The sequence below is a fragment of the Rhinocladiella mackenziei genome (genome assembly GCF_000835555.1).
Source record: "Rhinocladiella mackenziei CBS 650.93 unplaced genomic scaffold supercont1.1, whole genome shotgun sequence".
Taxonomy (NCBI): domain Eukaryota; kingdom Fungi; phylum Ascomycota; class Eurotiomycetes; order Chaetothyriales; family Herpotrichiellaceae; genus Rhinocladiella; species Rhinocladiella mackenziei.
The window spans coordinates 4,108,015-4,129,803 of record NW_013550604.1 but is presented as its reverse complement, the minus strand read 5'-3'; the positions used below and the strand labels follow the sequence as shown (position 1 = coordinate 4,129,803).

Genomic DNA, 21,789 nt, shown 5'->3' with positions numbered 1-21,789 from the left:
TTGAAATACTTCTAGTTCAAATGCTCCAAAGCGGCCGTGACCTCTCCATCAACGACCAATCCTGGCCAGAATCAGATAAACAAAAACTTCGCAATCTCGATTTCCCCGCCTGGCTTCAACGACACAATCGCCCATGCGTTTCCTTGCTTCTGAAAGACTCACTCGCACACCCCTTCGAGACCCACGGTGAGGCTACAATTGTGGGCGTAGGTTACCGTTTCGGCGGCAAACACGTGCTACGTCTCGCCAAAGATCCATCCTTAAAAGCCGCCGCTGTATTTTACCCCGACTTCGTCGAGGCAGACGACATGGACGAACCCCAGCGCCGCTGTATGTCGGGCTCGCGGAAAATGACGTTGTGGGTTCCCGCGTCGCTCGCGAGGGGTTTGCAGACGTGGCCGATCACGGGGTTGAAGGAACATGTACCGTTTACGTTGGAGATTTATCCGAGGATGGCGCATGGGCATGCTGCGAGGCCGGATTCGAAGGATGAGAGTGTTGAAGTGCGGTGTGCGAGGGCGCTGGGAACGACAGCAGAGCATTGGGCGAAGTACACCTCGACTTCTGTGGAGAATAAGGGGATGAACTTAAACTCTTCAGTTGTAAGTTTTACGGGATATGTCTTACATAGAGTATCAATGGAATCCAGTATTGCATGTATTCATGTGTTATGCTATTTATTCGAACTACCGTCTCAAATCTGAGTATGATCCCGCTTCCCGCTCAACGGTCGTCAATCATAGATACCCCAAAAAGCCGCATGTTACCGCTCCAGCACTTCCCAAGTTATCTCATCCTCCCAACGGTACTATGGAAAGCAAAGGCAAAGCCCTATCTCCAAGTAAGCTATCCCATATCGTGCTCCGAACCAATCGATTCGACGGGATGGACAAATTCTACCTCGACTTTCTTGGTGGAAAAGCGGCAATCAAAGTCCCATGTACCCTGCACTTCGTTAGCTATGACGAAGAACATCATCGTTTAAGCTTGATTGGGGGTTTCCAAATTCAGAGCAGAAAGTCGTCAAGAGGAATGGGTTGCGAGTTTGCCACACATGGATTGTGCCTTCTGCGTCTTTGAAGCGGACAAGATCCTTCCAGCCTAAATAACAGAACATCCACGGAGTTCAAAGAGGGCTTGCAGTTGTCACTAGCTCCACAGGCATATCGATGGCCTTGAAATCCAGAATGCACTCATGGAGGGTAATAAATTCCCGGGGGTTATCGATATCAAAATGGATCACCAGCGGAAAATGGTTCCGCAGGGGTCAAATGATGTGACGACAGAATCGACGGTTACTAGCGGCAACCATAAGCGGTATTGAGATCTTTTGCTTAATAGTTATACATAAGAGGTAATTGTTTCGACACGTTCGAATGTCCTCACGTGGATTTGGCCGATGTCTCCAGCCAAGGTCATTGAGGATCAGGCTAAGCCTTCATGGGCTCGCTTCTGCATCTGACCTCAATCTTCACCTTGGAATTGCTTCTGCATTGTCTTTGCCTCTGACCTGCAGACCTGACGAACGTCGGATGAACTGAAATCGAGCTTCAGCCTTTTGACGAAGAGGTGACATTGTGCCGCTTTCTACTCCGTCGGATGTACTAGCCGTAAATATACTAGTGTCTAACTCTAATTGACTAGTACTAATATGGCTGGCCTCGACATGCACCTTGGTCGATTACGGACCTCCCTCCATCCATGCCTTTGACGAGCTTTCCACTCTCGACACATCGACAAGATACCTCGTAAAAGGGTACGGAACAGCTTTCATCCCTCAAGAAGACTACTAGAATTTCCAAACTGACAGCCCACAGATCTGTCACCATGGCCAAACCGGTGTGGAAGGGAAACCATCCCGTCCAGCAAATCAACCCTCAACGACCCCTCTACCGATTCGCCGCAACTGGCCTGGGGGCAGCTATGTGGTTCTTCGTAAGCTCTGCGCCCTCAAATCTCTCGGCTCTGTCTTACTCATCCGGCAATAGTTGATGTACAGAGCGAAGAAAGATGGCCCCGCGCTCATCGGATTAAAACACCCCTGGGACCACTGAACAATGTATCGTGGGACAAGCACGATGCGGAAATAATTGCACATACGCATACATGTACGAATCATCGAGGCGGCGTTGTGGGGTTCAAATTAGAATTCCTTTGTGTGATAGTCGAAGCTACCCAGAAAGAAAGGAAAGACAACATGCTTCGTCAACGCCTACGGTGACTGGCCCAACACCGAACTCTTTGAAACGGCGAAGACAAAAATTACCTAAGAAACAAATTTTGAATCTCAATGTCTTCAGTGGCCCCGTCTATTTGCTGCTTTGATCCTTCTCAAAAAGATAATGGCACACTCCCCAAGTATCTCCGCCCTCAAAAGCAAACAGCTCCGCGCACGCCATATAGAAAACCTGCCACCGATAATACCACATAGCAGCTTTATCCTTCCCGTATGTCTCCTCCAAACCCGGCCAAATCTCCTTCTTATTCCCATTTATCATCGTCAACCAATCCTCACAGGTCTTCGCGTAATGTTTCCCGCTAACCCACCACTGTTCCCTCAGCGTCAAATCGTCCTGGAAGAAATGCAGCAGGTCCGCACTCAGCATCGTCCCGCCCGTGAAGAAATGCGTACTCATCCACCCCTCCTCAAAATCATAAGGCGACTCCTTATGCGCAAAAATGTGCACAAACAGTTTCCCTCCTGGTCGCAACGCCCGGGCAATCTTGGCCATTAACGACTTGTAGTTCTTCATATGCTCGAACAGCTCGATCGAGACGACGCGGTCGAAGCTATCTCCCGCAAACTCGTACGTGACTACATCACCTGTGATGACCGTGAGATTCGTAAGGCCTTTCAACTTCGCTTGGCCCTCAATATACGCGCGCTGGGTCCTCGAGTTCGAGAACGCCGTCACCTTTGAGCCAGGGAACAGCTCGGCAAGATACAGACACGCACTACCCCAACCGCAACCGAGGTCGAGAATATACTGGCCATCGCGCAGATCTGCTTTGCGGACATAGGACTCGAGCATGGCGACCTCGGCTTGCGCGAGGGTCTCCCGCCCCGTCGGATATAGGCAGGACGAGTACTTCATGCGCGGACCCAGGTAGGCCCGCAGCACGGAGGTGCCGACTTCGTAGTGCTGCTCGTTGGCCTTGTCAGTGTCGATGGCGATGGGCCGGCCACGTAAAGCGGAAATGTATGACATTTTGCGCTCGTATGCCTTTGTCAAGGACTCGGATTTAATCAGGCGCACGCGCTGAGCTAGCTGTCGTCGGATCCCTATGCGGATCACCGATGATGGCAGCCAGCCGTTGTCTATGAGGTATTCTGTGACTTCAGATTAGTCCTGTGCATCGAGGTATAGGTGAACATGGGTCTACCCGTAGGATCCATAGGAGGATGTTCCAGCTTGGCCCAAGTCAAGTATATGATATGGTAGGAAGAACGCCCCAACTGTAGACCTCTGCAGTTGCTCAATGGACGATGTGTTTATAGGGAGGTTAGTATGCCTTCTACACGTTCAAACAATTTGTGAAACATGGGTTGTTTCGTTACGTTACGTACCGCTTCTCCACCAGACTGAAATCGCAACCAGGAAAGGTAGAGAATTACACCTTGTTCTTTCTGTAACATGAAAAAAAAAAAAATTCACTGCCGAATCTATAGGCTCTGTTTAATTTTTTGTATATCCTCCGCAATAATTTTGTACCGTTTTCTCTTCTTTGGGCGATCTGGTCGCAACCGCAATTTGAGTCGTCCAATAAATTTGGCCAGAGAAGGAAATGCATACTGCTCAGACAGATAAGCGACAGCAAATCCTGTAGCTGCTAACGCCAGCAAGAACAGTTCATAGTCCAACGACATCTCGGTCAGATCCATGAAATCAGCTAGCCACTTCGCAGGATCGAGAAGCATGTACAATGAAATAAGAAGGGCCACCACAATCGTAACACAAAATGGTGCATTTGTTGTCATTGACTGTCGGAAAGGTGGGCCACTACTCAAGACGACTCCAGAAAGCGTGTATTGGTAGCAAGATACCAAAAATAGAGCGGTGTTTTGCGAGTTGTCCACATTTGACTTGTCCTTGTCTAGCTGAGGAGGCTGATACCAAGGCTGATCTTGCACCGTTTCGAAGGCGATCAGTTGCACCAAAATAGATAGCACAATCTGACCGAGGAGCGGAGTCAATACCTTCCTCGAAACAAGATTGGCAGTTGGGTGTTTCTTGCTCAACACCGGATATGCACCGGTCCAACCCATGAATATTGCAATCGGCAAGATCAGAGCCAGGTCGATAAACAAGAATTGGAAATCTCCCAAGTTTGAGGCTGAGGCGTAGAGAAAGCTGACCGAGGTGAACTGGATCGCCGAATATAAACTCATGTACTTGAAACAGCAAAAACTCGTCACCAGAGCCGCGCGGCCTTCCTTGATGAGGGTGGGGACGCAGGAAATGTCGAAGACATGGCTGGTAAAAGGCGCCGCCACAGATGCTTCGGCTTCCGATAATGAAACACCAACATCCGCTGCCTTCAGCGCACCACAGTCGTTTGCGCCATCGCCACAGAACCCGCAGCAATAGTCGATGCTTTGCATTTTTTCAACAAGTTCGTGTTTTTCGTCCGGGGACATTCGTGCAAATACGGTGCCTTTGACCAGCATCCTTTGCAGAACTTCGGTAGACCCGAAATCGATGATCCATCGGAAGGCATCGCCAGTAACTGCCAACGTGTAATCTCCCATTGCTATCGCATCATACGGCGCTGCAGTATCGTCCTCGGGCAGTAATGGCAAGGGAAGTAATGTATTCTCGTCAAGCTGGTAAATCGGATTGTCAACACTTTCCCAGGTGAGGCGTGCTTTTGCATTCATCTTATCCCCTTCCGCGAAATGAGGTACGAAGCAATGCTCGTTGCGATCAATAATGCCACATTCTCTTGCCACGCTGATAGCGGTCAGAATATTGTCACCTGTGCACATGACGTTTCGGATTCTCGCCCCATTCAGCTCTTCAATAATTTCAGTGGTGATGGCTTTGAGTTTGTTCTCGAAAATGATGAAACCGATCAGTTGAAGCCTCGACTCGGCTTCAGATCGATCCATGTTCTCGATTTCGTCCCAGCTTAATCTTGAAATATACTTCGATGCGCAAGCAATGACGCGAAATCCTTTGTGAGTGTAGTAGCTGAGCAGGTCTTCAAAATCATCGGGTATGCTTGAGGAAATGCAGATGTCTTTCATGACTTCAGGAGCACCCTTGACATAGATGCTGGCTCCAGGATCCCCTTGTTGACGAACAATGACGCTGGCACGTCGCAAATGTGAAACGAATTCGAAAGAACGTAGCACACCCATTTCGACACGGATTGGATTGGAATTTCCTTGAGAATCTTCCAGATCGTACTCCAACCCTGGAGGGGGCCGAGCCACACTCGGTGCTGTTTGATTCGTGCCGTGCTCGATAAAATGGCTTGTGTGACGAGACCCTTCCTCAAAGGACCAGTCTGTATACTGAAACATCTTCAGATCAAGGGGATCGCCAATGAGCTCGTCGTCGACGGACCGAAGTGAGTGACAGGTTGCCATTGTGTAGAGCATGGTTTTATTGACACGATAATCAACAGTCGGATCGCGATCGTAAGGCGACGGAGGGAGCAATTCATGAGCTTCCTCAAGAATATCCCCAAATCGAATTTCAGGATGTTGAACAAGTCTGACTCCAAGAACATCGAGACCGTCCTCGGTCAATGTCCCCGTTTTGTCGAAGCATATGACGTCGAGCTTGCCGGCGACGTTTACTCTCTGCGGGCTGATGCAGAAAATTTGCTGTTTTCTCAATCGAGACAAGGCAAAGTTTGTTCCAATGGTAAGAGTCGCTGGTAATGCGGGAGGAACCACGATCGTGATCAGATCCAGAGCCCTCACAATGATCAGATGCCAGGCCAATCCCAGCTTGACAAAATTGATGAACGAAGCAATAAACCCCACTGCAGCAATGACTCCCATGACAGAGATATATCTGAAAGAGTCTCGGTAGAATTTGAAGCCCGAGGGTTTGGGGAAAAGCATAGATCGAACGAGAGCACCTTTTGTTGTATTGAACCCAGTTCGGACGACCATTGCGAGAGCAACAGCCTCGTCATCATCAACGTCTTGCGGTCGTCGGGCCCTAATAATCTTCGTGCCGCAAAAAAGGAAATGGCGGGCAACGCTTGGATGGATCGAAGTCGCCCCAAGGTCAACATAGCGCAACGCCTCATCCGTTATCGGGACTTTGGAGACCGGAATGGACTCGCCTGCGATTGTTAGTAATGAAATACACGATTTCCTACAACATACCGGTGAGCATGCTCTCATTGATGATACAGTCACCCGCCAAGAGAAGGCTGTCACAGGGGAGTTGTGATAGAGAAGGGTCGGAGACTTCATAGACATCGCCGGGGACTAGATCACCAGAAAGCGCAGAACGCCCTTTGGGTCCTGTCAGCAGAGACCTCACCCCATAGTAGATACACACTCACAAAAGCCGTTGCGAAGAACGCGAACATCGCACTCAAAACGGGAGATTTCTCTTAAACGCCGCATTGTCTGTTCTGTCATCAGACTTAGATATCATTGCAGATGGGGAATGCTTCGTACTGATCGAGTTTCGATAACGGTTGTGGTGATGGAAAACACCGATATCAAAAAGATGGCCGCAGCGTAGTAGTAGTACTCGTCCATGGACCACAGAATGAGACTCGCAATTTGAAAGATGTAGAAGGGATGAAATGCCTTGTGAAAAGTTAGCTTTCCTGAAAATATGAAATAGGCTGGTGGTCACACCTCGTCGAGAAGAAGCTCCGGAATTGTCTTTTGCTGGATCTCAATCATGTTCTTGCCAAAGACTTGATCCCTTGGATCCCTCTCTTCAGAATCAAGCCCCCGTCTGAGGGCTTTCACCTCGGTCCATTGTGGGTCCCACCAATCATTGTTGAGAACAAATTTATCCTCGATTGGATGGTACAGGAGCCTCATATACCTGTAGTCTAAATAACGGAGAAAGGGTAGTTCTTGGTCTTCGTCATATCGATATCCATTGAGCTTTTCCTTCCCAGAGCGGGTGAAGACAGTTGACATTGGATGACCATACTCTTCCACAGACACATGGTGAACCGTGAATTCGCCCCATTGATTCTGAAATTTCTTAGCCTTTTTCTTGGGGCGTTTCCGTTCGGGCCCATAGCTCACCTCGACAACGACCCAAGAACATTTTTGGAGGGCTGCAGGAGTGCCAACAAGAGATATGCGCCATCGGGGAATCCAACGGAAGACAAGATATCCAATACCAGCCGTCAACACACAAATTGCAACATAGATCAAATAGCCAACAGGGCTTGTAAAAAATCCGGCGATCACCATGGTTAGGTCCTCGGTCTCGATATACAGTTTTTGACTGAAATTGCCTCCGTGGTCGTGCTCCTGGGTGTCGCTCCGTGCCGACTCATGCCTTCGAAGCAGTGGTCGATCTGACGAAGTTCTGTATCTGCTAGAAGACTTTCGTCGAAGGGACGAATCGTCTCCGGCCTCCAGATCTCGGTCTTCTCCGAGTATATGCCCATCTTCTTCGTCGCTGACATCCACCACCGCCTCCTCGTCAGAGTATTCCGGCGTTTCTTCTTGCTCTTGAAAGTATGTGAAGCTGGATATTGAACCCTGCCTTTGCCTCGGCCGTTGATATGCAAAACCGGTGACGCTGGAAGGCACGCTCTCCGAAACTGGGCCCGAGAATGGCTGTGCGATATCAGTAGATTGCTGCCATGGTTTTCGGACACTCGGGAACAAACCTCATCGGTGGCCATCTCAACCTCCGAAACAAAGCTTGCACTATAGACAACCAACAATCAGGCCACATACTCCACAAGATCTCGGAATTGGAGACTGACTTGCTCATGTTCGAGTCGCGGCGATGCATTGTGCGGCGTGAAGAGCTGCTGCGCCGCGGGCCGCCCGCTCGAGGTCTTTCAAGGATGTCCATTGAGGAAAGGAGTGTGCCTCTTGGGCACCATCAATCAGAAGGTCAAGACATCATATGTGGCTTTTGTAGTAAACGGGATAGAGAATAGAAAATAATGGTGGTACAGACGCTGAGATACCGACCCAAGGAATAAACTTTGCTATCTATGGCAGGGCAGCTCAGCCAATGATGCCAGATCAAAAGGCAGCCTATGAATGGACGGAAGCAAATCCCCAAGGGTATGGGCGTCTTATCGAGAACCGGAACAACGTGGGCGGCGGCGTGGGCTACGTTACTCTTGTTACTTGCCCGCGAACTAAGTTACCATTCTCCAATATTCTGATTTCACCCACCACATCCATCTGTGACTGTCTTTTCCTTTTACCTCTCTCACTTGGAGTCAAACGCTGACGACTTCAGGCTGGCCTTTTGCATTCTCGCTTTGTTGTATCCCGATCTTTAGGGCGCTCGAAGATTCAACAAATCTCCCAACCATTAAATCTGTCACGTCAATTGCCTCTCCTCAACGAACCCCCCCCCCCCCAAAAAATAAAAAAAATTTCAACACCATGGCCTCTGAGATTCCGAAGGGCCGTTCAAACCTGACCGCCCCGTATGTATATCCCTCTTCCTTGTCCCAACCCGTCTGTTTCCTTGGATCACGTCGCTAACATGGCTTCTCCCACCAGAACTCCTCAGAACAGTATGCCCTTGCTTTTGTAGCCCACCTTCAAACTGTATGCAACTCACAGTCCTCTAGCCCCCGCATCGAACGCGCCCATCTCTTCCCACGCACAGGCCCCTACCATTGGTGACATTCAAGAAGGTAAGCCAATCCGAACCTGCCGCCGACGGCAGCACGCTGACTGCCCGCAGAAGATCTTGACCGCGCCGCGGCCGCTTCAATATTTGCCAAGAATCCCGCTCTGGTGTCAATGATGCAGCGAAAACTGGGTTCCCTCGTCGGCAGATCTTCTGGATATATCGAGTCCTTACCTGCTCCTGTACGCCGCCGTGTCACCGGTCTGAAAGGGATTCAGAAAGACCACGCGAAGCTCGAAGCAGAATTCCAGGAAGAAGTTCTTCAGCTCGAAAAGAAGTACTTTGCAAAATTCACCCCCCTGTACGAAAAGCGTGCCGCGATTGTCAATGGCGAGGCCGAACCCACCGACGGTGAGGTTGAGGCTGGCAAACCAGAGGACGACGAAGAGCCTGAGGAAGATGCGGCAGACAAAGAGGAGAAGGAATCTAGTGAGGATATAAAGGGTATTCCAGAGTTCTGGCTCTCGGCCATGAAGAGCCAAATTTCCCTTGCCGAACTCATCACCGACCGAGATGAGGACGCTCTTCGATCCTTGACCGACATTCGTATGGAATACCTTGATCGACCAGGTTTCCGCCTCATCTTCGAATTTGCACCCAATGACTTCTTCACAAACAAGACAATCTCAAAGACGTACTTCTATCGGGAGGAGAGCGGATACGGCGGCGACTTCATCTACGATCATGCTGAGGGCGACAAGATTGATTGGAAGGCCGGCAAGGACCTTACTGTCCGAATTGAGAGCAAGAAGCAGAGAAACAAGAGTAAGCACTCCTCACCATCTACCAAACAGAAAACCACTAACGGGAGACCAGACACCAAGCAAACCCGAGTCATCAAGAAGACCGTTCCTACAGAGTCATTCTTCAATTTCTTCGCACCTCCTGTCGCACCTACGGATGAAGACGAAGTTGCCTCTGACATCGAGGAAAGACTCGAACTGGATTACCAGCTGGGCGAAGATATCAAAGAAAAACTCATTCCTCGGGCCATTGATTGGTTTACTGGCGAAGCTCTCGCATTCGAGGAACTCGAAGATGCAGAGGATGCCGAGTTCGATGACGACGAAGATGAGGATGACGAGGATGAAGAAGAAGCCGAGTCTGACGAAGATGATGAGGAAGAGGGTGGCAAGCCTCGGTCTCAACAAGCCTCCGAGTGCAAGAACCAGTAGAAGGAACCTCGGAGCCCGCCGTTATTGACGAAGAATGAATTGGAGAGTCTTAGAGAAAGCAAGTGGCAGTCCTGTACTGAGTACTAATTTTATATGCGTGGAAGCAACTGATCGGCAGGATACGGTCTCATTCTTGTGACCAGGCTCCGTCCTGTCCCGCTTCGAGCATAATGGGCGTTCGAGACGCCGGAGTGATCGATCCATCCATGGAATGGCAGGTGGGTGAGGCGGTCCTCCTCTATTAGTTCCCCAATCCGAGTTCAGATGGGCGTTCGAGCAGTATCAAACAAGCAGCAAATGTTCATTGCAAGTGCCGGTCGAATTTTCCAGCGGGATGTAGAGAGATAATTCATAAGACCAAGATCAGTAATTGTAAAAGCGATTTCTTGTCGGATCTTTAGCTTTAGGACCTTTTTTTTTTTTTTTTTTTTTTTTTAATTTTCTTGTTCAAGCCCTCTGGGACCAAGTGCTCCGTCGGGTGAACTTCTGGAAAGGCAAGGAAAGGCTGTCACCGCGGGTGGTTTGGAAGGTTAAACCCTTGACCACGGCAAGAAATTTTTGGTAAAAGGGGCTCCCGCAAAACCCGGCGTCGGTGGCTCTTTTTGTGGACAAGAATAATCTACCAGCATCAAGACCAGGGGTAGACGAGCTCACGACTTGGTTGGAACAGGAAAAGCGCGAAGGCGACGAGCCACGGTCAGTCACAGCATACGGAGTCACCCACCCAGTGGGGCTGCCAGGGCGCAGTCTGCAGGTCGACCGCTTCGCCGCAGCGCGCGTCTCTCCCAATCCGAGTCCCTGAGAATTTCTGACAGGTTCGCCAAAAGATTCACGGCCAGCCGCACCCAACGCCAGATAGAACATTCCGTCAACATTTCCATCACTCCAATCTGACCTCTAAACAAAAGACTACACGCATCCTTTTCCTTGTTAGTCACTTCTGCTCCTGTCGCTCCGTTATACGTTGACACGTCCTCTAGGCATCTTTCTCGCCCTCTGAATACATGGCTATCCTCATTGCCAATAGTTGAAATCCGCATCCAGACATCCAGCAAGACTGCCCAACATGGCGAGCTGGGAGATCGGTACTCGGGCCTGGTTTCCAAACCAGGCCGAGGGTTTCATTCCTGGTGAGCTCGCGGAGAGGAAGACACTAGGAGATGGAAAAGTGGCCTTTGTCTTCAACCTTTCCGATGAATCCAAGCAGACAGTCGAAACCACCGAGGATGCCCTCCTCGATACTCAGAATGCCTCCTTACCACCTCTCATGAATCCTCCCATGTTCGAGGCCGCCGAAGATCTGACGAGTCTGTCCCATTTAAATGAGCCGGCCATCCTTCAGGCCATCAAGCTCCGATATGCGCAGAAAGAAATCTACACCTACAGTGGTATCGTGTTGATAGCAACAAACCCTTTCGCTCGGGTGGATTCTCTCTATGTGCCCCAAATGGTCCAGGTATATGCGGGAAAGCAAAGAGCATCACAAGCACCCCATCTCTTTGCCATCGCGGAAGAGGCATACACAGACATGTTACGAGACTCACGGAATCAGACCGTCGTCGTGTCTGGTGAATCGGGTGCCGGTAAAACTGTCAGTGCCAAATATATCATGCGGTACTTTGCCACTCGAGGAGCGCCTGGGCAGGCGACCAAGAGCACCAAAACGAGGGCGGATGCGATTAGTGAGACCGAAGAACAAATCCTCGCTACCAATCCGGTCATGGAAGCCTTCGGTAATGCCAAAACGACAAGAAATGACAATTCATCTCGATTTGGAAAATACATTGAAATTATGTTTGACAAGAACACGGACATCATTGGCGCGCGAATAAGGACATATCTGCTTGAACGATCACGTCTCGTTTTTCAACCATTGAAGGAAAGGAATTATCACATATTCTACCAACTCGTGGCTGGAGCCACTGATGAAGAGAGGCAAGAGCTTGGATTACTGTCAGTGGAGGAGTTTGACTACCTCAATCAAGGGAATGAGCCCCTGATTGATGGAGTGGATGATGCCGCCGAATTTGCAGCCACGAGGAAATCTTTGACCACAATCAATGTCCCCGAAGCTACGCAGAAAGAGATCTTCCGAGTCCTCGCCGCCCTTCTACACATCGGTAATATCAAAATCACAGCCACACGAACAGACTCCACTCTTTCTTCAAGTGAACCTTCCCTGGTCCAGGCTTGTGGCATCTTGGGCATTGACCCCACTGATTTTGCCAAATGGACCGTGAAGAAACAGTTGATCACTCGAGGAGAAAAGATCACCTCCAATCTCACCCAACAACAAGCTACAGTGGTGCGAGATTCGGTGGCTAAGTTTATCTATTCGAGTCTCTTCGACTGGCTGGTCGAGACCATTAATCACGGCTTAGCGACTGAGGATGTATTGCAACGATTAAACACCTTCATTGGTGTGCTCGATATTTACGGCTTCGAACATTTTGCGAAAAATTCTTTTGAACAGTTTTGCATCAATTACGCCAACGAAAAGCTCCAGCAAGAATTCAACCAGCACGTATTCAAGCTTGAACAGGAAGAATACATGAGGGAACAGATTGACTGGACTTTTATCGACTTTTCCGACAACCAACCTTGCATTGATCTTATTGAGGGAAAACTTGGTATCTTATCCCTCCTGGACGAGGAATCTAGGCTTCCTATGGGCTCAGACGAACAGTTTGTGACGAAATTGCATCACCACTTCGCCGCCGATAAACAAAAGTTCTACAAGAAGCCTCGATTCGGCAAATCTGCGTTTACAGTATGCCATTATGCCCTTGATGTGACCTATGAATCCGATGGCTTTATCGACAAAAACCGAGATACGGTCCCGGATGAGCAAATGGAAGTGCTTAAGAAGTCTACCAATGCGTTCCTGGTCGGAGTCTTGGATGTTGCTGCTGCGGTCCGAGAAAAAGACACTGCTCAAACAAGCTCAAAGACTGTTGCTCCTGGGGGTGGTCGCCGAGTTGGTGTCGCTGTGAACCGCAAACCCACTCTCGGGGGTATTTTCAAGAGCTCTCTCATCGAACTCATGCAAACCATCAATTCTACCGATGCGCATTACATTCGATGCATCAAGCCCAACGAGGCCAAGGAGTCCTGGAAATTCGAGGGCCCCATGGTTTTGAGTCAGCTCAGGGCATGTGGTGTCCTTGAAACCGTTCGAATTAGTACTGCTGGCTACCCAACACGATGGACATATGAAGAATTCGCTTTGAGGTACTACATGTTGTGCCGGTCTTCAGAATGGACAACGGAAATCCGCAAAATGGCTCAGAATATTTTGGTCAAAGCCTTGGGGGAAAGAGCTCACGAAAAGACTGACAAGTATCAACTTGGTCTGACGAAGATTTTCTTCCGCGCAGGCATGCTTGCATTTCTGGAAAATCTCCGTTCAGCGCGCCTAAAGCAGTGCGCCATCATGATCCAGAAAAATCTGCGGGCCAAATATTATCGCCACAAATATCTCGATGCCCGTCAGTCTATCCTGAATTTTCAGACTGCCACTCGTGCGTTCCTTGCCAGGCGTCGGGCCGAGGAGACGAGGCAAATCAAAGCAGCCACCGACATTCAACGAGTCTGGAGGGGACAAAAGGCACGAAAGAACTACAATCAGATCAGAAAGGACCTTATTCTTTTCGAATCTATTGCCAAAGGTTATCTTTGCAGGAAAAACATCCTCGAGACACGTATTGGAAATGCCGCCATTACTATTCAGAGAGCATTCCGATCGTGGCGATCAATTCGGGCCTGGAGACAGCATCGCAGGAAGGTCGTCATCATACAAAACTTGTGGCGTGGCAAGGTCGCCCGAAGAGACTATAAGAAAATGCGCGAGGAGGCCCGAGATCTCAAACAAATTTCCTACAAGCTTGAGAACAAGGTCGTGGAGCTCACACAATCACTTGGAGCGCTGAAGCGAGAAAACAAATCGTTGCTCACACAATTGGAGAGCTACGAGGGTCAACTGAAATCTTGGAGGTCCAGACATAATGCCTTGGAGACACGATCACGAGAATTGCAAACGGAAGCAAATCAAGCCGGCATTGTAGCAGCGCGCTTGAGCGCCCTGGAGGAAGAGCACGCTAAGCTACAAGCTAGTCATGATGAACACATGGGCAATGCAAAGAGATTGCAAGAGGAAGAGCGAAAACTTCGGGAGTCACTGCAAACCTCGAACTCGGAATTGGAAAGATTGCGACAATCAGCCGCTACGCATGAAAGCGAGAGAGGCACGCTGCGACAGCAGATTAACGAATTACAAGATCAACTGGAAATTGCAAGAAGGGCACCACCTCCACCGTCAACAAATGGTGTCAATGGGGAATATGCCAATGGCAACGTTCCACCTGCGAACGGTCTCATCAATCTGGTTTCTTCCAAGAAACCCCTTAAGAGACGTAGTGCTGGAGCTGCCGAACGAAGTGAAACCGATAGGTATAGTGCTGCTTACAGTGCACGACCTGTGTCGATGGCAATTGACACTCAAGCTAAGACATTGTCCGGCTCGACATTTAATCCCGGTCTGGATAGCGTTGAGATGGAACTGGAGAACCTCCTCGCTCAGGAAGACGAGCTCAATGATGAAGTCACCATGGGTCTCATCAGAGGCATCAAGATTCCTCAGCCAGGAGCGAATCCGGCACCAACAGACAAAGAAGTCTTGTTCCCATCCTATCTCATTAATCTGGTCACATCCGAGATGTGGAACAATGGATTCGTCAAGGAGTCAGAACGATTCCTCGCCAATGTCATGCAATCAATCCAGCAAGAAGTCATGCAACACGAAGGAGACGAGGCCATTAATCCTGGAGCATTCTGGCTGTCTAATGTTCACGAAATGCTATCCTTTGTCTTTCTCGCTGAAGACTGGTACGAGGCTCAAAAGACGGACAACTACGAGTACGACAGATTGCTCGAGATTGTCAAACACGATCTGGAAAGCCTTGAGTTTAACATCTATCATACTTGGATGAAGGTGTTGAAGAAGAAATTGCACAAGATGATTGTTCCTGCGATCATTGAATCTCAATCCCTTCCGGGTTTCGTCACGAATGAGAGCAATCGGTTCCTTGGGAAATTGCTCCCTTCAAACAACACTCCAGCGTATAGCATGGACAACCTTTTGAGCCTATTGAACAACGTTTTCAAAGCTATGAAGGCCTACTACCTCGAAGACTCCATCATCACACAAACTGTGACTGAACTTCTCCGACTCGTTGGTGTCACAGCATTCAACGATCTCCTCATGCGCCGCAACTTCTTGTCGTGGAAGCGAGGTCTACAAATCAACTATAACATCACCAGAATCGAAGAATGGTGCAAGAGCCACGACATGCCTGAAGGAACTTTGCAACTTGAACATCTCATGCAAGCGACCAAACTCCTACAGCTCAAGAAAGCAACATTGAACGACATTGAAATCATCCAAGACATCTGCTGGATGCTCTCACCCAACCAGATCCAGAAACTTCTGAACCAATACCTCGTCGCCGACTACGAGCAACCCATCAATGGAGAGATCATGAAAGCCGTCGCCTCTCGTGTCACTGAGAAGAGTGATGTTCTCCTCCTGGCCGCCGTCGACATGGAAGATAGCGGTCCCTATGAAATTGCTGAGCCCAGAGTCATCACCGCACTTGAGACATATACCCCGTCATGTGAGTTTCCGGCTGTTCCTTCCTCCATATTCCCTGCATACGTGTCATGAAACACGCCACTTGTGATTGTGATTGTAACGCTGAGTGTACTGACTCTGTTACTACTAGGGCTTCAAACACCTCGCTTGAAACGACTTGCGGAGATCGTCTCCGCTCAAGCCATGGCTCAGCAAGAACGAGGAGACCTTCCCGACGGTGTTATTAGTGACATTGAAGCCGCTTAATGAAACTCGTCTGCCTCCTCACATCACCCCACTCCCAGTCACTCTCCCACTCTTCTTTTTTTCCAGAAAGGAAAAAAAGGGGGGTTTCAACGTGCACGACAAGCAACCCAAAAATTTAAAAAAAACATAAAGACCAAGACCACCAAAAACCAAAGTTCAATGACATACGAGCACAAAACTTGGAGGCAAGAATGTCACTAGAAATCTGCGTTTGTCACGTTTCAGCCCCTTGGTGTATGTCTAGGGAGAACTTCCGAAGTTTGCTTGGTTTCTGTATGGGTGAGTGGATGGGAAGAAAGAAATATTCGTGCTTGCTGTGCTGTTGGGGGATTGTGGTCTTCTATCTTCCCGACCCCGGCGCCATGCGAGTGAGATGGAAAGCGAAAGAAGGGGGGGGATGGGATGAGAGGCACATATTCCAAACTATCTTGCCTTGTCTTTGTCTTTGTAATCTTTTTGGGCATAGCACTGGGTGTCTCCGGGGTTTGCAACAACATATTAGGGGAAAGGGGCGTGGAAAGAAGATTCGTCTTCTGTCCCGCTCCTCCTTTGCTAAACTTCTACCGAAATGCCAAATAAATGTCAATGTATCGATTGATAAATCCTGCTCTTGTGCTTTCGGTCGTCGATATTTCTACCATCCCCAATTCTCCTCCACTGAACCCCAATCGAGGCACCTATCTGACACCCGCCAATACATTCATTGTCATTGATTCTTTGTTTGGAAGTTCACTTTCTACGGCGCATATCTGAACCCTTCGACATTTTCTAACGCAGGTCTCTTGCCCTCGTCCGCCAATCTGTTCTGGTGCTTCAGGTACATGCTCAAACCCAGGGTGACGATCGAGTAGAGGATCTGCAGGGATATCGTGGCCCACATGCCAGGCAGGTATTGCTGGAGGACAACAGGAATCAGCCTCATTGACCCAGATGCGAAACCCCGAGGCAGGGAGTCGCAAGGAGAAAAGACGTCAACGGAGAAAGGAGCAACACACCGGCGCATCTTGACTTCTAAAGATGGTACTTCCCGTAATTCCACCCGCGGCACCAACAGAGATCATGGCAGCAGCAACGACGCCTTTCTTCCTGACCTCGGCGGTTTGGCTCTGACCGTACGCGAGGGTCCCAGGAACATTGGCCTGAGTGCCAAAGATGGCAAGGTACAAGCCAAAGTAGCGGACGCCAGGGGGTTTGGCGTAGAGGATGATGAATAGGCCGACGATGGCGGTAACACTCTGCGCGACCAAGATGGGCCAGCGCGTACGGTACTTGTCGGACACCCATGCCATGCTGATGCTCATGATGATGGCGAAGACGTACGGTGGTGATGCTAGGATCTGCGACAGTGCGTAGCTAAAGCCCATACCTTGCCGAAGGATGATAGGTTTGAAGTACGCAAGCGAATACACGCTCGAGGCCGCAACGAAATATTGGACTGAGCTATTTCGAAAACATAGAGTCAGTACTGAGAATGAGACAAAAGGTTTTGATGCGGGACAGAAATGGAAAATGGAATGGCGTATGTACTAGATGATGAGTTTCCAGTCCCAAAGCATCTTCATCGATTCTTTGAATGTAGGGTGCACGTATTCTTTGGCTGCTTTGTCGGCTTGTAACCGAGCTTGAGCGATGTGCCTTTGACGTGGAGTCAACCATTTGGCTTTTTCTGGGACTGTTTCGAAACGTCAGTCATAGGAGTCCAAGGGGTCGGAGAGATGAACAGCGCTCACATTCCACGAGAAACCAGGGCGACACCATCCCAGCCACGACGGTGACGATCCCTTCAATTATAAATATCCAACGCCATCCCTGACGGTATGTTCCATCCCCAACACGGATCAGTGAGAGAACATAGGCGAATATTGGTCCGAATCCGGAAGACAGAAGCGACGCCATGTAGAACAGAGACACCCGCTGCGCTGTTTCAAATTGCCTGTACCAGGACCCAATGATGAAGACGGCGCCCGGAAATACTATCCATCAATGATGATTGTCAGTAAAAGGGGGAAAGGCCGGTTAATGGGAGCAGAATAGGGGGACCAATACTCACAGCCTGCTTCAAAGATACCTAGCAAAGATCGACAAACGGTGAGCGCGGTCCAGCTATGTACAAAACCCATTCCTAAAACGCAGAGGCCCCATGATATGATCAAAAAGCTGAGCCAGATTTGCGCACCAAGCCTCCGAATCACCATGTTGGATGGGATCTCGAATATGGCATACCCTTTTCAGACGTGGTCAGTGACCGGCAGTCTCCTGTCGGGTACACGATACTCACCAATGAAGAAGACCAACAAGGTGATGGAGTATCTGGCCCCAACCGCAAGTTCGAGGTCTTCAGCCATTCCAGCGATATATGCCGCTGATATATTCGTTCTGTCGAGTAAAGACAAGCCGAAGACTATGCAGAGCATGGGGAAGACACGCCAGTCCAATTTTTTGCTGCGAAAGCATATTAACACTTGGATACACGAAGAAAATTTCGATGAAGGACCTTACACAAGTGCTCTTTCTTCTGCGTTCGACCAGTCCTGGTTTGGATCTGCTGGAATTTCTTCATCTTTCTGGCCGGAGGAGAGGGATGATGTTTCATCCTTTTTCTCGATATGATCAGCCGGGAGTGATTTTTCATCCATCCTTTGGGGAATGGGCGGCAGCTAGGCTTTTCACGCCAGTCTAGATATTTCCGGAGATGTTCTTCAAGGAGAACCGATCAACCACATGTGTGCAGAAAAACGTGGCTACGTGGTCTGATATAACCCCCGTGATGCCACATCCTCGGTTTTTGGAATGAACATTGTGTTCTCCCCGCTTTTTGTCGGCTGAACACATACTCAAGGTACCACGGCAACCCATATCGTTTCCAGATGGGTCTTTCGTGTTGTCGGGATCATCAAGTTGTGGAGTTGGGGGATGAGGTTAAGGCAGGCCAAGTATATACCAAGTAGACAGCAACCTTGGCAACTTGTTATAGACCGAGACGGGCAATTCTCTTATTCGTTGGGTTTGGGGAACCAAGTCTGAGTCAAGTTGCCGGTATTCTGGGCGCAGGAGAAATCTTCTTGTTCGATAATGTACTTCAACCTTTTCTCCAGCTTCTCCCCATTTGCCAAGATAGTTTCTGACTCGAATGATCAGGCGAATGAGTCGAGCTTTCGAGATTGTGGGGAGTGAGCTCTAACCACTGCTTTCGAGAGTCCACGAATCGTTCATTCGATCTCTCCGAGGTCCGCGATACGAGTCACCCAGTTGCGAGATAGAATGGCACGGTTCATAGTGCGACTGAGCCTTCCAATCCTGTCGATCAATAAAGCTCCACAACGTCGGGCACTCAAGTGCTATGAGAGGGGTATGCTATTACAGGGATACGCCGCCGGAATTCCGCCCTCTGGTAGTCAATCTGAGCAAGGGGCAATTGGAGGAATGAACCCGTCTTTACCTCACAGGCCCAATTTGAGATGCAGTCCAAATGGGTCGGATCCAGACCGGTCCGTCTCCGCGTTTCTTAATGTGTTTGACTGACTCGTTGCATGTAACCGGTTTCGTAACTGAGAACCCAGTCGGCTGCTTGGTTCGCGTATGCGTTTCACCGAGGCTGCCTGAGCAAATAATGTTACAGTCCGGAAGCAAGGTCGGTAAACCCTTATCACGGTTTTCACACTAGGAGAAACTGCCAGCCATTTTCGATCATCACGTCCATCCAAAAAGACTTGGAAGCTTCTTGGTCCATCAGGCTCCAAGTTTTCAGCACGAGCTCTTCGACAATTTTGAGTGATCTGTATGGCAATATCTCGCGGATTGATTTTAATCGAGCCAATAGTGTCTCACGAGCGTTGAACACCCGACTCTGAGTTGACTTCCTGGCAGAAACAGTCCTCAGCAGCAGCGCCAAGCCGGTCGTGGACAGCTGCCACGCCTCCATGATCAAGCACATCGAATATGTCTGTATATTCCGGCTTAGTTGAGGTGGTGACAGAAGAGGCGGTCTCGGGCGAGATTGAATCCGTACTACTGTCGTCAAATGCTTGCATCGTGAGAGAAGATTGTGGCATCCTCAATTCCCCAGCGACGATGATCAGCAAGATTTGCTGAATACTTCGCGTCCCAGATCCAGGGGCGTTTTGGCAGAGCAGATCAAGAACATGTAGAGCTAAAGCAGTGACCCAGAGGAGCCTTCGCTCTTCTTGAGAATGACAGCAAGAATAGGTTCCTTGGCTGAGCCTCCAACTCAATCGTACCTCGAGAAGATCCGGAAATGTCCGATAGAGTAATACAAGTGCTGAAAGTCGATAAGCATCCGCGGTGGTGAAGAGATCCTTGAGCGGTGTATCCGGGTCAGTGACATCGACAAATTCATCCTCTTGTGGAAGCTCTAAGATAAGAAGTTCTTCTTCCAGCTGCCTAGCTTCCTGAAGGGCTCGATATTCTTTATGGATGTTGTTCATGCTCGTAAATGATCGTTCCCGACACCTCAATCTCTGTGCATATACAAGTGAACCGACTCGACCAAGCAGCAACTGCGCCTGTGGGGAAACACCAGCGAGAGGATGTGGAACAATCTTATTTGTCCATATTCGGAAGTTGTCAATTCTTGTTTCATTTTCAATAACTGGAGGATCGAGGAGATGGCTGTTGGTTAGATCTGTGACAAAGGCTAAGCCCATCCACCAATAGATTAAGGACTGACGGAAAAAATCCCTCTGCTCGGGAGCGACGTGGTTCTACATTCGCGTCTTGATAAGTATGATGAAACGTAGAAACGGCGGCGTTGTAATGCATGAAGCTCGGATCGTTGGATCCATCCCAGTTGGTACTGAGACCATACATTATCACAGCCATAAGTACCTCTTCGATCTTGGTTTGTTTTGACATATCCAACTCGGTGATCTCATGTTTCAGCCGGTGCAATGTTTCAGTCTGTGCGTTGCGGGCAACTACACAGCCATTAGAAGTGGAAGTATTGGTGTTGAAGTATGCGGCGGTGAGATATCGAGACAAGGAGAAGAATAGTAGGGAGGCATCTGCGCGTGAGACCGTGACAATCCGTTCCGGATTGTAGATCGAGTCAAACGCACATAAAGCCTTGCATATTTCATGAGAGAAGAAATCGACTTGAAGTTGTGGATTGCAGAGGATAGTATCTGGTGGCGGGAGCGAAGACTTGCAGAGAGGTTGTGAGGAATGCCGACTCGCACGTGATGATCGTGACGGACAAATGGTTAAGGGAGAAAAAGCTGTCACTGGTTTCCAAATCTTCTTGCCTGCTTGATAGAGGGGTCGCCGTTTGAGGTGGAACAATACAAGAGTCCCGGCACGGATCGTCCTCTGAGGGCCGCCTCTTCGTCAACAACCGAAGGGTCCTGAGGTTCCACTGTCATTGGGTTTTTATCCTGGTTCTGGGGAATTGTTTTCTTGGACCGGATTACGAAACCATCATATCTTTCATGTTTGGTGGACCATTTCCAACGAGGAACGTAGCCTGGGCAATCTAGGCGCTTTTGGGTGCACTGGAAGCACGACGGTTTCGCCTCGTCACATTTTATCTGATCGTTCATTCAGCCATGTGTGGTTGGTGAACCGGACGAGGAGCGTACTACCCTTCGAAGTTTGCAGTTGCCGCATCCAGAGCGAGATTTTTTGGTCTTAGTGACCGTCGCCATTGTGTAAGGAGCAAGACAATGAAGAATATGAGCCTAGCGTCCGGAAATTCAAGGTGCACTTCGATTGAGATGTCATCTTGAGATGGATAAAGGAATGAATCGACTCGTGAGAAGGGGTGGGGGAAGAAAAGGCAATCGAGATGGTTGCAAGCTGGCAGCTCATTGGACGTCTTATGAGCCTCCCGCGATCGTTAATCCTTGGGGAAGTGGTACGTCTAGCCGGGCAAGCCATG

At 49.3% G+C, this 21,789-nt stretch overlaps 6 protein-coding genes across 6 annotated transcripts; 3 read left to right on the top strand and 3 right to left on the bottom strand.

The window, feature by feature from the left end:
- Window positions 1-20: 20 nt before the first annotated feature.
- Window positions 21-2,054, top strand: Z518_01453 (uncharacterized protein; the record flags this gene model as incomplete). Its single annotated transcript, XM_013422053.1, has 4 exons — window positions 21-330; window positions 1,645-1,756; window positions 1,818-1,935; window positions 1,989-2,054. The coding sequence occupies 4 exons, from the start codon at window positions 21-23 to the stop codon at window positions 2,052-2,054; spliced, it is 606 nt and encodes a 201-aa protein (XP_013277507.1).
- Window positions 2,055-2,309: 255 nt separating this feature from the next.
- Z518_01452 (uncharacterized protein) lies at window positions 2,310-7,848 on the bottom strand (the record flags this gene model as incomplete). Its single annotated transcript, XM_013422052.1, has 9 exons — window positions 2,310-3,331; window positions 3,385-3,467; window positions 3,714-6,303; window positions 6,347-6,478; window positions 6,529-6,595; window positions 6,647-6,781; window positions 6,833-7,183; window positions 7,238-7,780; window positions 7,834-7,848. 9 exons carry the CDS (start codon window positions 7,846-7,848, stop codon window positions 2,310-2,312), a joined length of 4,938 nt encoding a protein of 1,645 aa, XP_013277506.1.
- Window positions 7,849-8,675: 827 nt separating this feature from the next.
- Z518_01451 (uncharacterized protein) lies at window positions 8,676-10,000 on the top strand (the record flags this gene model as incomplete). Its single annotated transcript, XM_013422051.1, has 4 exons — window positions 8,676-8,706; window positions 8,764-8,829; window positions 8,880-9,590; window positions 9,642-10,000. The coding sequence occupies 4 exons, from the start codon at window positions 8,676-8,678 to the stop codon at window positions 9,998-10,000; spliced, it is 1,167 nt and encodes a 388-aa protein (XP_013277505.1).
- A 1,066-nt stretch (window positions 10,001-11,066) lies between these two features.
- Z518_01450 (uncharacterized protein) lies at window positions 11,067-15,896 on the top strand (the record flags this gene model as incomplete). Its single annotated transcript, XM_013422050.1, has 2 exons — window positions 11,067-15,672; window positions 15,781-15,896. 2 exons carry the CDS (start codon window positions 11,067-11,069, stop codon window positions 15,894-15,896), a joined length of 4,722 nt encoding a protein of 1,573 aa, XP_013277504.1.
- A 736-nt stretch (window positions 15,897-16,632) lies between these two features.
- Z518_01449 (uncharacterized protein) lies at window positions 16,633-18,532 on the bottom strand (the record flags this gene model as incomplete). Its single annotated transcript, XM_013422049.1, has 7 exons — window positions 16,633-16,791; window positions 16,892-17,336; window positions 17,424-17,568; window positions 17,627-17,869; window positions 17,947-18,120; window positions 18,175-18,338; window positions 18,396-18,532. The coding sequence occupies 7 exons, from the start codon at window positions 18,530-18,532 to the stop codon at window positions 16,633-16,635; spliced, it is 1,467 nt and encodes a 488-aa protein (XP_013277503.1).
- Window positions 18,533-19,720: 1,188 nt separating this feature from the next.
- On the bottom strand, window positions 19,721-21,274 carry Z518_01448 (uncharacterized protein; the record flags this gene model as incomplete). Its single annotated transcript, XM_013422048.1, has 3 exons — window positions 19,721-20,525; window positions 20,584-21,084; window positions 21,138-21,274. 3 exons carry the CDS (start codon window positions 21,272-21,274, stop codon window positions 19,721-19,723), a joined length of 1,443 nt encoding a protein of 480 aa, XP_013277502.1.
- Window positions 21,275-21,789: the final 515 nt, after the last annotated feature.